This window comes from Polyodon spathula, chromosome 1 (assembly GCF_017654505.1).
Source record: "Polyodon spathula isolate WHYD16114869_AA chromosome 1, ASM1765450v1, whole genome shotgun sequence".
In the NCBI taxonomy this organism is placed as follows: Eukaryota; Metazoa; Chordata; class Actinopteri; order Acipenseriformes; family Polyodontidae; genus Polyodon; species Polyodon spathula.
Window position 1 is genome coordinate 37,988,434 of NC_054534.1, and position 13,707 is coordinate 38,002,140.

Consider the following 13,707-nt stretch of genomic DNA (forward strand, 5'->3'; position numbering starts at 1 on the left):
TATACATAACACGTACAATAAAAAAACAAACCCTTCACTGTTCCATGAATTGAATGACAGAAGTGTACTGTAACCCAAAGGCCAAAATGCCAAAAAACTAACCAAAAAACAAAACTGCAACTTATAACTCAAAAGATATGCAAAAAACAAAAAAAGCTTTTACAGCACTGAAATGTGTAAACCTATTGTTTGAAAGTTCTAAGGATGTAACTAAACATCACTAAGGGGTCAGCCTGTACCTCAAGCTTTACATTGCTGTTTTGTTATAGCTGAAAGCCTCCGAATGACCCTGGGGGTAGCATCCTGGGATTCCACAGGGTAGAACGAGGTTCACGTCTGAGCTGGGAATACGCGGCTTTTATAGTTAGGCTTCCAGGCCATAGGCTGGGAAGCCTATTATTATTATTATTATTATTATTATTATTATTATTATTATTATTATTATTAATATTCACCAAAACTTGCTCGAAAACTCACCAGATTCAGTAGGTTGGTAGAGGCTTATTGGAAGATGGAAAATGCTAAAGAACTTACGTCGTAAGTCACATGGTTTGGCCGCCATATTGGATTGAAAAAAAAAAACATTGTACATTTGGTGGTATTATTTACCTTAAAGTGAATATATTTTGTGGTGAGAGCTATTTGTTTGTGCAGAGTTTGTCTGTAGATACTCCTGGAGTCTCAGATGTCCCTGGAGTCTTTTTGAGTAGGCAAATTGTTAACATGCAAGTCACATGATCTCTCATGATCAGCAATCATGTGTTAGTTTGTTGGTCACAAGATTAGCAGAAGCAATGTTTTGATTGGTCTTTCAAAGGTGTGTGATATTGGGTGGCCAAGCTCTGTATTCAAGGCTGAAAATCTGCAATGACTTCTAGCTAATGAAAGACAATACATTAGGATATAGTGATTTGAAATATAAGTCATATCTGTAATATTACAATTTTAAATTGTAAGGGGAAAGTTATAAGAAGAAGGCAAACATTTCATTACACTGAAGAAGGCACTAGCACAAACGTTTGTCTACCTGACTTAGTTTTATCTTAAAGTTCAGATTTAACATTTTTAAGTTAGGGAGATAAAACTACCACATTTCTAGTCCAGTCTCAGTTTAGTCATCCTTTTAAACTGATACAGAAATAAATTATTGCATTTATTTTCACCCAGACATTTGACAGCCTGAGATGTGTAATCTGCTTGCAGTCTAAAAACCACTTCCTGCGGGCTTGTCCGTTGTATAATTTACAATAGCAGATGTTTTTATCAAAAATACATTGGCAAAGCCATACAGACAACAGCTTTATTCAACCGATACTTTAAACTGTTAGAAAACTGAATATTTGGAGGCAGGGGAATGCACTGTGGAGATATGTTAGCACACATATCCATCTAGATACAGTGCTCCCCTTTATAACGCTGTAGTCGGGAGCCATAGTAAAGAGACTGTGCTGTTTGTGTTCTGCCTTATAATGAGACTACTAGTGCTAGTGTAATGGCATTGTGGGGCAAATGGGAGCCATGAACGTAGCGCCTTATAACCTGTTCAGCAATATAAAGAGAAGTCTTAAAAAGGGAAGCACTTTATTGCTTTAATGTGTTGATTCTATATTTATATATAGAATCTGAATCTCCATGATACAAGTCAGTTTCAGTCATGATTAACAAGACAGCAGATTTGACAGGGCCGGTGCTTCTGTATAGAAATTATTCATATTTCTTGAGGGCCAGACTGAAATACAGATTTCCATCTCAAGCTACAAGGTCACATATACCTCCAGAACTATAGTACCATGTATGTTGAATCATTGACTTCCCAGCTGCCCATGGTGGCACTACACCCCTCACCTTATTTATATATGCACACATATGTATGCAGTATGTAAATGAGATAAAATTCAAGATAATAGTAAATACTTTATTTTAGTCTGTGTGGGGATATGTTTTCATTTGTTTTGCACTTGGCAGTTCTACTCTGTTTTATATACTTTGATTTCACAGAAAGAGAAAGTAAACATATTTATACTTAGTCTCTTTATTTAAAAATATTTAGAATTTCCTGTTTTTTTTTTTTGCCAATTCACAAACCTCTTCTCATGCACTCTCTCTCTCTCTCTCTCTCTCTCTCTCTCTCTCTCTCTCTCTCTCTGCTCTCTGCACTCTTGCCTGACTACGAAAAAGTCAAGGTTTTTTTTAACACACAAGCTCCAGAACTGTGTTGGTTTTTTATCAGTGAGTCAAGTTAAATATACACACAACTTCAAGTCAATGCACCACCATACAGCTCTACCTTGCATGTGACTATAACAAAAAAAAATGAAACCTTTAATGTTAACCATTCTACTTATGGTTCAGCCATCTGTATTTGGACAAAGTGGATCAGGAGATGATGGTAAGTGCCATTGCCTATATATACTGTGGTTTTTTTTTTTTTTTTGAGTCAGTTTATATTTATCATTTGTGTCTAGTAATAAAGGAAGGTCTTGACATGGCTTGTAGTAAGCTCTGTTAGTAATAATAGGATGTATTTCAGGTCTAATGCTGAAATGAAAATGTTCTTCATACCATAAGTGTAACCAAAATGGTTTAAAACACATTTCTTTTAGATGACACGTCTACTGTAAAGATTATGTTCATGATTTTGAAGCACAAGTTTGTTGCATGCACAAGGGTGTTTCCATACATTTTGGGGGCAAATTGGAAGTAAATAGCTTAAATATAACAGCACCTACAGTAAATGTGTTGAGAAGGTTATGGTCAAGAGATGTTTAACTAGCAGCCTGAATTTTAACTGTATGATAAAGTTTTTGCTCTTCTACATTCTATGTGTTTTTTTGTTTTTCCTCATTCACTGCATAGGTTTCCTAACCACATGTACAAAATGTCAACCAAATAGCATTTACCAAACTTCTTAATTTAGAGTAATAAGCGTTATTTCACAGGAACAAGGCTATTGAACTGACAATATTTATTCTCACAGTACTCTTCAGGGACATAGTTTAAGACTTCAGTACAGTAAAAAATAACCCCATGACTGATGCAATATTAGACAGAAGGACTGTGATAATGATAAAGATAAGAGCCTGAAAGGTAGTGGGCAAGCATCCACAAACAAACAAGCTTCCTGAATCTGGACTGAATGACAGGGTGGCATTGGTCATATTTTTTTTTTTTTTAAAAGGAGCATCTTTCTGGAATAAAAGCCTTTGGAGTGAAGAAGCAAGTATAACTTGGGTATGGTGAACCCAAAGTCCATTTTTACTTGTTACTGGAAATGTTCTATAGTCACTGGAGGAAAATGATGTGACAATTGCACCAAAATCTTAAGTTATTATTAGGGGTCAGGTTGACAAAATTAAAAGAAGCTAGCCCATATAAAAAATTTTTTTGTTTTGTTTTCTTATATTATATTGTTGCTTTGGTTTTGTTTGTTGTTGTTGTTGTTGTTGTTTTTTTAGTTTATTGATTAATATTTTTCATTTACTTAATGTGTTATGCTCTGATATTTTTGTAATAGTTCGTGTTCTCAGCATCGTCATGTTGGACTTAATATCCTAAATAAAAAAATGATCATAAAAACAACCAATAGCTATTACACTATGTAACACAATTTTTGTTCCTGGGTAGTAAATGTTATTTCCTAATTGCTTATGCCTCAAAAGTATAGAAAATGGCTATTATTCCCCACAAACTTTGCTTTTGTGACCAGGACAGTGACATTTCAAAATATCACTATTTCCAATGGGAAAACAGGCAAATGTGTGTCTTTTCGTCAGAAAAAAAAAGTCAGAAAAAAACAACATATGGATCCAAATTAACATGTATTTATACTAAAGTAATACAAAAATGACTACAAAATATTTAGAAGTGAGTAGTTTCTCGAGATTTACGATTATACTGTATTTAGGGAGGGGGGTCTACCTAACAAGGCCCCAGAAACCCGTAAATGAGCAGAAAGGTTCTTGCACAATAAAAGTTTCTGTATTTTGCTTGGGTAATAGTGCCACCTCAGATAATACCCTTTTGCATAGCTGTAGTCATAGAATGAGTTCAGCGATTATGTGATGATAATGGAAACCAGTGATGTGAAGGGTCCATGGGCAGCACCAGTGGTACTGTTAAGGAAGGATGAAAGTTTAATACTAAGCATATCAGTGGAATGCAGCTACACTTCATGGTGTCAACACTGCACCCTTTCAAGGATCAACTACATTTTGGTGCTAAAAAATGGTTCTCACTCTTGACCTGGCCAGTGGGTAATGGAAGTGAAAAATCAATTGATTATTCCTGGCATCTTATTACAGGTAGTTTATGTCCAATCATGTGCATTTGCATGACCATTCCATCATCCAATGATGGCTACTTTTATCTGGCACAAGAATACCAACAAGCCTTAAAGCTCATACAGACTGATGTCAACAGCTTATTGGTAGTTTAAACAATACACTTTTTGAGTTGCCCGATATGCATAATAATAGTACAAATCAGAGCATCTGTACCACAGACAACAAATTAAATCAGGAAGTCAATGACCACTGTACCACAGTGTGACAGAAAAAGAATTAATCTTAGTTATAAATCTCCAACCCGACCAGTGAGGGTGCTGTGCAACAATAACAGTGTGCTGCGGCCTGAATATTTTGGCAGTTCATTCCAGGGTCAGTTGGAAGTCGAACATCCAGGAAGGGGGCGGAGCCACAGTACACCAAGTTATCGCCCCAGACGGGAGGCGATGTGGCAATCGCAGATTGGAGGAAAAGCGATTGCACTCACTAACCAAGGGGGCGTGGCTGAAGGTACAAAAGGGGATGTGGCCAAGCGAACTGCTCCTTTGTTATGGTTACGAGAGAACCGCTGAAGTACTGTGATAAAACAGTGAGTGTTTAGTGTTTGTTTGTTTGTCATTCTAATTGTACTCGTTTGTTCTTGTTAGATGGCTAACACGTACCGGGAGCTGTCGCTAAAGGCCAGCACTAACCCAGACAACACTGCACTACTGTTCACTGATAAATTGTATTTCACCACTTGCACATTAGCATTTACGTGTTACAGCCAAGCGCACTGACAGGACCAGTGATGATGGCCCCAAAGGCGAGGGCGCAGAAAATGATATACCTGGTCGCATTTGAACAGTTGGCTACCACCGCATTGTGGCCTTGGGAATTCTGGGCAAGCCAGTTAAGACCCTGCTTGATTGGGGAAGCCCAGGCAGCTTATTAGGCCATGACGGACACCGAAGCCGAAGTGAAGCTGCCCATTCTCCAACAATTGAACATCACAGGGGAAACACACCGGTGTGCTTCAGGGAGTACCAGAGGCCACAGGATACCCGCCCCAGGGTGGATGCCCAACGTTTGTGCAACCACTAGCCCAGAAGTCGGGGGTACAGATGGGTGAGGCAATGATCACCGAGCAGTTTTGCCATGTGGTCAGCACCAAAACACAAACATGGATACGGCACCACAACCCTGCCACCCTGGAAGAGGCGGTAAACCTGGTGGAGGACTTCAACGACTCCCTGATCTCCTCCAAGACCAGCCTACTGACTTCTCCCTCTCCATGGAACAGCAGAGGATTGGCTGCCTCCTCTACTCCACTTCCACCAGGGACAGGACAAAGAACTCCCAGAACCCAGCCCCCAATGGGCGACCTTACCTCTCCACCATGGAGGCAAAGGTTAGACCCCAGCCGGGGAAAATACACTGCCCCTGCCCTACTGCCTTATTAAGAGCAGGAAAAATATGTAGCCCCAGTTCTCTCTGCCCATCATGTCTGTTTTAGATGGCATCAATCTGGAGACATCACCCGGTTCTGTTCATTGGCAATGGAGTGTGACATGGCGACGTGTTATTTGCCATCAGAAACAGGTAGGAGATGGGGAAATTGTCGAGAAGGGCCTTGTTTTGTTGATGTGGTTATAGGGAAAGTGAAAACGCACGCATTAGTGGACACAGGGTGCAAGCAGATCTTAATTCGGACAGCTCTATTGGGTGGTGTGTCATGGTAGCCACAAGGTCAGGTGGCTACCTCCTGTATCCATGGAGACACGGCGACATACCCTGTTCTAAAAGTATATTTATCGGTGGAACAGATTAAACGCCACCTGGTGGTAGGGGTGGCGGAAAGGCTACCACAACCAATAATTCTGGGCTGAGAGTGGCCAAACTATAAAGAATTGGTGAAATTAATGGCAGTCCCAGCCACACACGTAAATTTGGCAGAAAAAAAGGAAATGGGAAATGGTTGGTGACATTTTCCCCTTACAAACTGAATTGTTTTCCCCCGTTTTCATCTTAGAAAAACAAAAAAAAGAGAGACGAATCGAGAAATGGGAGGGAGCATCAATGAGATGAGGTTGGGGTCTGGTGAGAGTAAGCTCGGCTGGTATCAAACGGCCATCAAAGGGAGTTGGTACCCAGTGTGACCGAGAGGGCAAGGTTACTGGGCCATCCAGAGCAAACTAACTTCTTGTCTCAATCATTGCTGCAAGTATACAAAATATAAAAAAATACGTCCCTTCAGGACATCTGAGACAGGGGTGGGAAGAGCACAAAGGCTTGTCCACAAATATAGTGCGGCATGTGCTCCTACTCCGAGATTGTCTTACCTTACCAGATCCCGGGAAGTCGACGGAGTGGCATTAGCAAAGAGGTACGGGTGATGTATAAACTTGTGGTGATTGAGCCTTCGAGGAGCGAGTGGTGCAGTCCGATTGTGATAGTGGTCAAAAAGGACGGCACCAACTGCTTCTGCGTTGATTTCTGTAAGGTAAACACTATTACTAAGTTGATGCATCGGGTCAACGAGCTCCTCGACAGACTGGAAATGGCAAGGTTCATCTCCACTTCGGACCTGACGAAGGGATACTGGCAGATCCCATTAACCTGCAATTCTAGAGAGAAAACCACATTTTCAACTCCTGAAGGGCTGTTCCTTTTCACAACCATGCTGTTTGGGCTACATGGTACGACTGCTGCCTTTCAGAGACTGATGGACCAGGTCTTACACCCACATCATTTGTATGCAGTAGTGTATATTCACGATGTGGTTATCTACAGCTCCACCTGGCGACAGCATCTGGCTAGGACCACAGCCTTCCTACAGTCTCTAAGCTTAGCCCAGCTGACAGCCGACTTGAGTAAATATTTATTCGCCAAATTAGAGACTCAATATTTGGGATTTATTACGGGAAATGGGTGGGTGAAACCCATAGCCACCGAAGTCCAGGCTTTGATGAACGTGGCAATCCCCAAAACCAAGTCCCAGGTGAGGTCTCTACTGGGGGTGACCATTTAATACTGAAGATTCATCCCTGCGTATGCCACAGTGGTCAACCTCTTAGAAACCTCACTAGAAAATGTACACCAAATTTAATTAAATGGTTAGTAGAATGTCAGGGGGCATTTGATACTATTATGCAGAGACTTTGCCAGACCTCTACCCTTATTACACCAGAGTTAAACCAAAGATTCATCTTCTACACCGACGCTTCAGATGTTGGTCTGAGGGTGGTCTTAATAAGGTAGATGGATTAGAACACCCTATCCTGTACCTTAATAAAAAGATGCTCCCATCCAGGAAGGGGGCGGAGCCATAGTACACCAAGTCATCGTACCAGACGGGAGGCGATGTGGCAATCGAGGATTGGAAGAAAAGCGATTGCACTCGCTAACCAAGGGGGCGTGGCTGAAGGTACAAAAGGGGATGTGGCCAAGTGAACTGCTCCTTTGTTATGGTTATGAGAGAACTGCTGAAGGACTGTGATAAAACCGTGTTTAGTGTTTGTTTGTTTGTTTTGTCATACTAATTGCAAACATTGTTCTGATGGAGAGCTAACACGTACTGGGAGCTGTCGCTTAAGGCCAGCACCAACCCGGAGAACACTGCACTACTGTTCACTAATAAATTGTATTTCACCATTTGTATGTTAGCACTCACTGTGGACTTGTGATCGTGTTTCTGTTCTGTGTTTATACTGTGTTTATTATTTTGGGACTGAACCCTGAGGTTTCACTGTTGCCAAGGATTATTATTTATGGTCGCCAAACAACTCAGATTATAAAAACAAATAAAGGATTGATTGGACGGTGAACTTTGTTGTTTGTCATCTGTTTAAGCACTGCATCACATCTACTGCAAACCACTTTGCGTCACACAGGTATTAACTTATTTCTCTGCAGAGGATTGTGACATTTTACACACAATGCAAACAAACCAAAAAGCACAAAGAAAGAAACCTTACAATGTCCATGCAATTAATGTACAACATTGGATTGTATTTTGCTATTTTGAAGAGACCGTGGATGAGGCAATTGAACCAATGGAGTGTTTGTCCCACCTGAGTCGGCAGCTGAAACAGTTCCTGGTGTGTAATTTAATGGATGATTTCAATGGAGAGATAAGTTACAACAGTACAGTGCAAGTATGGTAAGTTCACAATAGTTCATCATTCATGTTCTTCAAAACTGGTTTAATTTTTGTATAAGGTTTACTGCATAGATATCATATAGTCACCTCCCACTTTCTATACACTCTCTTGTTCATCAACTAAAGCATACTGATGTTTAGTTCATGCTCATCACTTGCTAAATCAAGCAGTTTCAAATCCACTGATAATAGTAGTTACACACAAATTGTAACTACAGAATACAAACTATTTTCTTTCAGATAACATACATGATCAGTATACAAATCAAGAGATTCAATAAAAACAGACTATGAAGCAGTAGCTATCCTGACCATAATGCACCCTCCGTATTGCAGCTGTGCAGCAAGCATAAAACATATTCAAACCACATGAGACTGAGGGACAGGCAGTGTGAAAGAGATTGACGTAGATGCCACAATTAATTATTGATTACAAAAGTAATTTACCTCTGTTGGGTGATGTACTGTAGTTACAGACTATTTAAAACTATTTAAAGAAGTAACCCCTGAACAAAAATAAGTTTTTAATATGATTCTTTTTTCAACTGTGGATTGTTATGTGTTTGCATTTACATTTGGTTTAAAAAAAAAAAAACTTTAATTGTATTGATATTCCAACAGCGGTGAATTTGTTAAGTTTAAAGGCTGCATGAACATGACAATGGATAACCATGACAATAGATACGTTCTAAACACAAACGAATTTTTACCCGTCTCGACATATGAAGTTCGCACCTTCACAACCACCTCAAACCGATACTTCTCTCAAGCAATAAACTTGAGACACATTAGTAAGTATTCATTTGTAACATATACTTATCGTGAATGTGATCCAGAAAATGAGTTTAATGTTTTCATCTATTAAAAGAAAGGATGGGTCCTTCTGAAGGCTGGTTTTAGCTCTGTGTAGTGGCAGTGGCTTCTGAAGGTTGGTTTTAGCCCCATGTAGTGGCAGTGGCTTCTGAAGGTTGTTTTTAGCCCAGTGTAGTGGCAGTGGCTTCTGAAGGTTGTTTTTAGCCCAGTGTAGTGGCAGTGGCTTGTGGTCACTTTACTCTTGTTGCTAATCATCGTCATGAATAGCAAAGGATAAAAGTGTAAGTAAGTTTTAACTCTATCAAGTGAACATTCACAACAGAGTAGTAAGCTTCCCTGATTTCACTGAAAAGCCTAGTAGTAAAATCTAACCATTAAATACTTTGTTTATGTTATCAGGAATTGTTTAATCACAATACACAATTACTACATGCAAAGAAAAACTTTTTGCTAAATACTGTAGGTAAGTGACAAGTGTTTAATCTGAAGGAGCTGACTTTTCCTTTCTTTCTTTTTAGTTAAACCAATGGCACCTTACAATGTGAATGCTTCTTACTCAGAAAAACAACATGCGTCCTACATAACATTTGCCTCGCCATATTCTGTATTAACGTCAAATGATTACTTGACAGAAAAACTTGTCCATTCTGTTGCTTTCAGAATTCAGAACAGTGGACAATGGGAGGTACGTAGGGTACTTTTCTGTTGTTTTGTTTTTGGTATTAACCTTAAAAAGGCCTCTTTCTTTTGTAATTAATTTTAAAAAATGTTTAAACTTCTAGTAAGAAACCTCTGTGTAAATGTTAACATAGTTGCTATTATTTATATAAGGAGTGTTTAAAGCATCAGTGACTTCAAACATTCTATCAAACATAGTCAAGTTGCCCAATATGCTAATGTCTTCATCTATTAGCCAAAATATTTGTCCACTTTACTTAGTTTGGTTTTTCTATCAAAATCATCAGAAGTATGGTGGTGTGCTGGAGATGCTCAAGCAATTGTGTTGCGGGACAATCGGTTTTGTTTGCGGTCAACCACTGATCTGCCTTGCACTTGTCTGTGGGAAAAAAATCATTTAAAATTTAACCCTATTTTCATCCTTTGCTTTTTAGTATCAAAACATAACATACCAGCCCCTAAAGATTGAAGGGAAGTATCTAAAGCCTGACTTAATTTATGAAGTTAAGTGTCGTTCTATCCCTAATGGGGAATATTTTAAAGGCTATTGGAGTGACTGGAGCAATGTGGCAACTTTTAAAACTCCTGCAGTACATACAAGTAAGTGTATATGTTTTTTAAGTATTTGGCATGGCCATCTTCCCAATTTTTGGCAGAGTAAAATATTTTCTAATAATGGAGCTAAGCATATTTTGTTCTGACAACATACCGGAAGCATATAATAGTGTAAATGGCTGGCACGGAGGTCAATAAAACTAAAATAATATTTTTGCTGATTTTATTTAAAACTGAAGTTATGAAGCACTTTCTAAATATAACACAAACTCTGTCAAGGTCTGTCTTACATTTTTACATGTGCAATGCAATACTAGCAAATAATCTATATGGTCTTTTCGATTGTGTACTCCTTCACACATATACAATTATTGTGACCTCTGGACTTTGCATAAAAGATTTATTGCGACTAACATGGAATAACCCATATGCAATCAATTTTTAAAATAACAAAATTAATTATTAACAGTAATTCAATAAGAAAGAGCGCACCATATGGGAGGCTATATATATATATATATATAATTTTTTTTTTTTTTTTTTTTTTTTTTTTTTTTTAAATAACACAGCAGACTGGAGTTATTCATGAACACATCATCTTGAAACCTGTTAACTGCAATGTGTCAGTAAATCCAGTAATAAATAGGGTGACACTTATGCAAGACCTCAAGAGACCCTCCAAATGCACTGTTTTTTTTTTTTCTTTTTTTCACCCCTGGCAAATAATCTTGATTCACAGTCAGTAGTTAATGTTTCATGCTGAATATTAACTGCGTAGGCCAACTGTTGAATTTGAAAGGGGGTTAGAGGGAAATAAATAACACTTAACAAAGTGCTCTGTTAAAATAATAATAATAATAATAATAATAATAATAATAATAATAATAATAATAATAATAATAATAATAATAATAATAATATCAAGTAAAATTATTTGTTGTATGTTACCAACCCGTGTATGTTTAGCGTAACCTTTTCATTCTCTTTTCACAGATCCTGATAAATCTGTATTACTTTATACACTCAGTCCTGCCATCTTAATTCTGCTGCTCATCATCTTTGCAATTGCTTTTGTGCGCTGGAAGGAAAAGTAGGTTTCCCAAATATATACCCTGTTAATGCGTATATTTACTGAGTGTACGTGTACTGTTTTAAATGGGTGTTATTCATTGTAATTTAACAATATATATATATATATACTCTATTTCAGTATCGTATCATGTATTTGGCCAAGTATTCCAAATCCCAAAAATACTTTGGAGCAAATGTATAAGAAGCAAGGTCAGGTCAGTGCAATTTTCTTTTCTAGTTTATGTTTGAATTAGTTAATTAAGTAAGGAACCTTAACATTACATTAAACTGTTTGGATGTAATTTTAATTTTACTAAACATTTTGAAAGGTTTTATAATACTGGGTTTGTTGACACAAGACTGAAAAAATGAAATCATTACAACTAAGTTGGCTCACTGGTGGGGCTTTCCTGACCAGAAAAAAAAAAAAAATAACCACCATAACACATTTTATTCAAATCTAGGGTCATAATGCAAGCTTCAACCCGGAGACATTCGGAGACCACAACATTCACATGGTTAATGGAATGGAAGAAAAGGTTATCACTGAATGCCTGCTTTTCCCTCCTCCTACTGACCCTCCGGACACACAAGAGAGGAGTCAGCCGAGTTTGCATCTGAAAAACGAATTGCCAAATGTTGTGGTGTCCCAGGCCCAGGACCAATGGCTCCTGAGTGAAAGATGCAATGAAGATGGTGCCGACCCTCAGGCTACCTCAGATATAGAAGGCTGCTCTCCCGGGATTACAACCTCAGGAAGTAATCCCTCAAACAACGAGCCTGTGAGTGACAGTGTGTGCGCCTCAAGCCCTCAGGTGGGTTTTCAAGTGGGTCAGGCAACTGGACGAGATGAGGCATATGTCACAATGTCCAATTTTTATAAAACGCAATGAATTGTACCCACACGTAACATTTACTAATTCATCCACATGTAGGCATCTCCCAAGAATCGAATCAAGTAGTCAAAGGGCCAACTCTTTTTCGTTTCATTTTAATATTATGGGCTATTTTTTTTTTATTAATCTATCTATCTAGAAATCTACCTATCAATAGTAATTCAATTAAATTCAGTTTCTTTATGGTGTAAATTAGCACAGTACATCAAGTAGCAATGTAAAATTGACCATGGTTGTTGGCTATGGCTTACACTAACTGCAACAGCATGTTTTTAATATTGTAAATCAAGGCATTATATATTCATAATCCATTGCTGGTCAGTCAAAGGATTAAGAGATGTGTATTTAACTTTTTGCAATTTTAGCTAATTATATATAGTAAATGTAATTTTTTTTTTTTGTTTTTTTTTACTGTTTGTCTAAATGTGTATTAATAGTACAATGATTAGTAATAGCAAGTGGAATATTATTTTCACATTACTCATTCAAAGTGCATTGGCTGCTAGTGGTCTTACACAGTTAAAATCCTTCTGCTTTTTTATTTTGCACAAAAAAGTTTCAAGAATTAAGAACAAGATTCTCACACAATCCTGTAGTATACTTCAGAATTTCCATGGATTTAGTAAACTAGCATAATAATCTCCAGAGTTGTGTTTTCTTTCTCTGCTGTCTTCATCTAACAGGTTGTCAAAGCCTTTATAGAATAATCACTCTCTTTTTGTTTATCTTACATTTTTAAACAATTTTAATACATTTACTGTAAAATGAACCTGCACACTTGATTAAAAAGCAATAGGACTGCTCTTCCATTGTCTCCAACATTAGATGCATCCAGCTTATCTTTATTGACTTCACTTAAAAAAATGCATGTTACATTAACACTATAGAAGGTGTTAGTAATTCAAGTGTAACTGCGTATGAACAAACACACAATTTCTAACTCGTATTCAATCAGATTTAGACTGCATCTCTGATATAAGACTTCATGCCTTCATTCATTTTCAAAGACAAAAAGGTGTTCCCTATATTATGTAAATGTTTTAAATATTTCACTATTTACCTGTTTAATATTCTATTAATATCATAAGGCACCCCTGTGAATGAAGCTGGTATGAATTCTGAAATTTACCCCTGCCTCTACACCTGCTAATATTTTACAAACCATTTAAGCTGACGTCTCCAATCTAAATTAATCTAACGCAGATCTATACAATAGTCATGGCTGTTTTCTGTGTTATTTGAATTAAAATTAAATATATTATCAAGCCTC

At 37.8% G+C, this 13,707-nt stretch overlaps 1 protein-coding gene across 2 annotated transcripts; it reads left to right on the forward strand.

The window, feature by feature from the left end:
- The first annotated feature begins 2,233 nt into the window (after positions 1-2,233).
- LOC121318266 (interleukin-7 receptor subunit alpha-like) lies at positions 2,234-13,698 on the forward strand. Of its 2 annotated transcripts, none has more exons than XM_041254758.1 (8): positions 2,234-2,389; positions 8,292-8,424; positions 9,046-9,215; positions 9,756-9,922; positions 10,350-10,515; positions 11,464-11,560; positions 11,681-11,756; positions 12,006-13,698. In XM_041254758.1, the coding sequence occupies exons 1-8, from the start codon at positions 2,314-2,316 to the stop codon at positions 12,432-12,434; spliced, it is 1,314 nt and encodes a 437-aa protein (XP_041110692.1). In that variant the 5' UTR covers positions 2,234-2,313; the 3' UTR covers positions 12,435-13,698. The 2 variants fall into 2 exon arrangements, with proteins under 2 accessions (XP_041110692.1, XP_041110702.1); XM_041254768.1 differs by lacking the exon at positions 2,234-2,389 and adding an exon at positions 3,855-4,872.
- Positions 13,699-13,707: the final 9 nt, after the last annotated feature.